Genomic DNA, 1,533 nt, shown 5'->3' on the forward strand with positions numbered 1-1,533 from the left:
CCGAGCATTTTGGTGCTCGCTCATCTCTAGAGGAGACACAAATTAGATATTAGAAAAAAGCTTTCTGACAGGGTGATTGAGTGGGACAGGTTACCACAGGAGGAATGGAAGTGTTTAAACAAAGGCTGGACAAATATCTGTCTGGGATGATTTAGTGAATCCTGCACTGAGCAGGGGGTTGGACCCGATGACCCTGGAGGTCCCTTCCAACTCTACCATTCTATGATTCTATCTAATGTCTGCGGTCGGCTGTAATCCCGCCATCTCCAGCTTTCTCATTACACAAGTATCAGTCATATAATAAGACTGAACACAAGACCTTCCCAGCTGTCCTACAGACCAGAGGGGAGATTTCATGAGACCTTCTCTCCATCTACCTGATCATCCTGTGGAAGAAGAGGCCGGGGACATCTCTCCGCTGCTGTTCTCTTACTGGATCTAGCTGCAGAAAACACAGACAGCCACTGAATTTATTCTCTACATACAAATAATAAAGGCCGTGTGGATTTAGTCCTGTCTATTACCTGGTGATAGGGGGGGCTGGTGGTCCTCCATCATGACGTTCTTGTACAGATCCTTGTGTCCTTCTAAATACTCCCACTCCTCCATGGAGAAATAGACAGTGACGTCCTGACACCTTATAGGAACCTGACAACACAATGATACCATCATCACCCAGACACGTTATACCGCCATAGTGTTACTGTATAATGTCCCAGCATTCCCAGCAGCGTCACCTCTCCAGTCAGCAGCTCAATCATCTTGTTGGTGAGTTTTAGGATCTTCTGCTCATTGATCTCCTCCAGTATCAGGGGGTGAGGTGGAGGCCCTGTGATTGGATGGGGAAGACCCTCGAGCCCATCAGACATCGGGGCCTGACAGCCATCACTAGAAGTCTTCTTCACTACCGTGTAATCCTGTTTATGGGGAGATACATCCATAAATATCCCTGCAGAGATTTTCACCTCTCCAGTTATATTCATCGGTCACTAAGGTTCTGTTCACATTTGTATTCACCAATTTCCAGAGTCCTTCACATCTCTAATTATATCCATGTATTATTAAAGGCTATGGAAACCTTTTTGCGTTAAAAATCAATACACACATATCTTACTAAGTTGCTGCAGAAAGAACCGATTTAATTATCTATGTTTTGCGTTTTCATTCTGATGCATTTATAAAACTTGATACTCGCATTGCCTTTAGTCCTGCCTTGCAATTTCTGGCTGGGGATGTTCTCAGCACTGATCAGCTGGTCTCTCATGAAGGAGCACACACTCAGCTCCCCTCCCTCTCCTCTTTCAGAGGCTGTTTAGCCATGCTCACTCAATATCACCCAATGCTACCTCACTGTTTACTATTTAGTGGGGGAGGGGATACATTGCTGGTGGTGGAACAGATGGCATTGTAATCAACTACACTTATTTGCTCATATCTAGGTAAAATGATAGGGTGGTGGGAGATGAGCTTCACTAACTGTACTTTGGGTAGAAGGATGGGGGCAGATGATCTGGATGGAGAGCAGACCATGAC

At 45.3% G+C, this 1,533-nt stretch overlaps 1 protein-coding gene across 1 annotated transcript; it reads right to left on the reverse strand.

Moving 5' to 3' along the window:
* Positions 1-247: 247 nt before the first annotated feature.
* LOC136624952 (oocyte zinc finger protein XlCOF8.4-like) lies at positions 248-1,009 on the reverse strand. Its single transcript, XM_066598887.1, has 2 exons — positions 525-1,009; positions 248-442 (listed from the first exon to the last, which is right to left on the reverse strand). The coding sequence occupies exons 1-2, from the start codon at positions 670-672 to the stop codon at positions 354-356; spliced, it is 237 nt and encodes a 78-aa protein (XP_066454984.1). The 5' UTR covers positions 673-1,009; the 3' UTR covers positions 248-353.
* Positions 1,010-1,533: the final 524 nt, after the last annotated feature.

This window comes from Eleutherodactylus coqui, chromosome 4 (assembly GCF_035609145.1).
Source record: "Eleutherodactylus coqui strain aEleCoq1 chromosome 4, aEleCoq1.hap1, whole genome shotgun sequence".
NCBI classification, from domain to species: domain Eukaryota; kingdom Metazoa; phylum Chordata; class Amphibia; order Anura; family Eleutherodactylidae; genus Eleutherodactylus; species Eleutherodactylus coqui.

Excerpts from the sequence above, each read along its gene's own strand:
- LOC136624952 (XM_066598887.1), bottom strand. The coding sequence starts at position 672 with ATGATGGTATCATTGTGTTGTCAGGTTCCTATAAGGTGTCAGGACGTC. Across the intron at positions 443-524 it reads CCAGCCCCCCCTATCACCAG|CTAGATCCAGTAAGAGAACA; the intron begins GTAATAGACAGG and ends TGTTTTCTGCAG.